General features: G+C 44.4%; 1 protein-coding gene across 1 annotated transcript; it reads right to left on the bottom strand.

Moving 5' to 3' along the window:
* Positions 1 to 375: 375 nt before the first annotated feature.
* Positions 376 to 1305, bottom strand: LOC139185958 (olfactory receptor 1L8-like). The gene has a single exon (XM_070799834.1). It carries the CDS (start codon positions 1303 to 1305, stop codon positions 376 to 378), a length of 930 nt encoding a protein of 309 aa, XP_070655935.1.
* Between the last annotated feature and the right edge of the window lie 349 nt (positions 1306 to 1654).

Genomic DNA, 1654 nt, shown 5'->3' with positions numbered 1-1654 from the left:
AAGAGCTACAAATTAGGAAATTATTTTTAGTGATATACTGAAATGTGAAGGATGTTGGTGGATAAGTCTTGAAACGAGAGCAATTTGTTCAGGAAGTATCCGTGGGAAAAGGATTAGTTTAAGCATCTCATTTGGAAGATTCACTGTGATGACTCTTGATAGGAGAGAGGAGAAATAGAGAGGGAAAGTATCTTGATTAAGCAGAGGCAGAGCCAACTGAAGGATCATCATCACTGGATGTAATTACCCATGATGCCTCATCTCACATGGGTTAAAGAAGCCAACCTCCAAGAACTTGCTTGTTTACCAAGAATCAGCAGAAACCAGATTCAAGTGGAGCAGAATCCACACGTGTGTTTCTCAAGAGGGTGCTACCTATGGTTTCCTTCTAACCAACAGCTTTCTCAGGCCCTGTTTCAGGTCTTTGTTTCTCAGGCTGTAGATAAAGGGATTGAGGGTGGAAGTTAAAACTGTGTAGACGATTGTTGCCATGTGGTCCCTGATGGTGTAGGTGGACACAAGCTGTAAATAGACATAGAAGATGCTTCCATAAAAGAGTGTTACCACAGTGAGGTGAGACCCACACGTGGAGAAGGCTTTGCATTTCCCAGCAGCCGAGGGAATTTTGAGAACCGCAAGGAGGATTCGTATATACGAAAAAGTAATGCATAGAAAGGGAGTCACCAAAAAAACAGATCCTTCTATCATCATCACAATTTCATTGACAAATGTGGAGGAGCAGGATAATTTCACCAGAGGGCTGAAGTCACAGAGGAAGTGGTGGATAATATTAGAGTCACAGAAAGTGACCTGATTCAGCAGAAGTGTATGTAGGAGTGAGTGGAAGTGAGGCAATGAGCAGGAGAAGGCCACCAGCAGGACACAGCGGTGATGGCTCATGATGGTGACATAATGGAAGGGGTCACAGATGGCCACATAGCGGTCAAAGGCCATGACTACTAGAAGCCAACTGTCAGTGTTGCCCAAAGCATATATAAAATACATCTGGGTCAGACACCCAGCATAGGAGATGGTCTTATGTGACAGGAAGTTCACCAGCATCCTGGGGACAATGGTGGTTGTGAAGCAGATGTCAATGAAAGACAGGAAACTCAAGAAGAAATACATGGGGGTTTGGAGCTGGGAGTCAGAGTGGATGGCCAGGATGATGAGCAGGTTCCCTGTTATGGTGACCAGGTATATGATGAAGAAGATGATGAAGAGTGGCTTCTGGTCCTCAGGCAGGGAGGAGAGTCCCATGAGGATGAATTCAGAGACTCTGCTGGTTTGGTTGAGTCTTTCCATTGACTTGCATCTAGTCATATACAAGAAGGTTTGTTATTTGTCATGTTCCAATTCCATAGCCCAAGTCATGATAACCCAGCAAGTCTTTCTTTCCTCTATTTGGTCACTGTTAGTAGCCGTCCCGGGAAAGCGTGTCCAGCTTATGGTCGTTGATGTGTTCTTCCCTTCCCAAATTCATGGGCATCATAAGGGCCTTGTATTGCAAGCTGGAGAGACAGAAGAAGACAAGTTTTCCTTTAGAAATTGCCAGAGGTGGCCCTCTCTGATTCAAGTTCCTTAGTTCCTACTCTGGGAAAAGTCCTATTTCCTTACTGGGAACATAGCAAGAAAACTGACAAATCTTTGCCTT

Source organism: Bos indicus, chromosome 11 (genome assembly GCF_029378745.1).
Source record: "Bos indicus isolate NIAB-ARS_2022 breed Sahiwal x Tharparkar chromosome 11, NIAB-ARS_B.indTharparkar_mat_pri_1.0, whole genome shotgun sequence".
Taxonomy (NCBI): domain Eukaryota; kingdom Metazoa; phylum Chordata; class Mammalia; order Artiodactyla; family Bovidae; genus Bos; species Bos indicus.
This window is presented reverse-complemented; position numbering and strand designations above follow the sequence as displayed.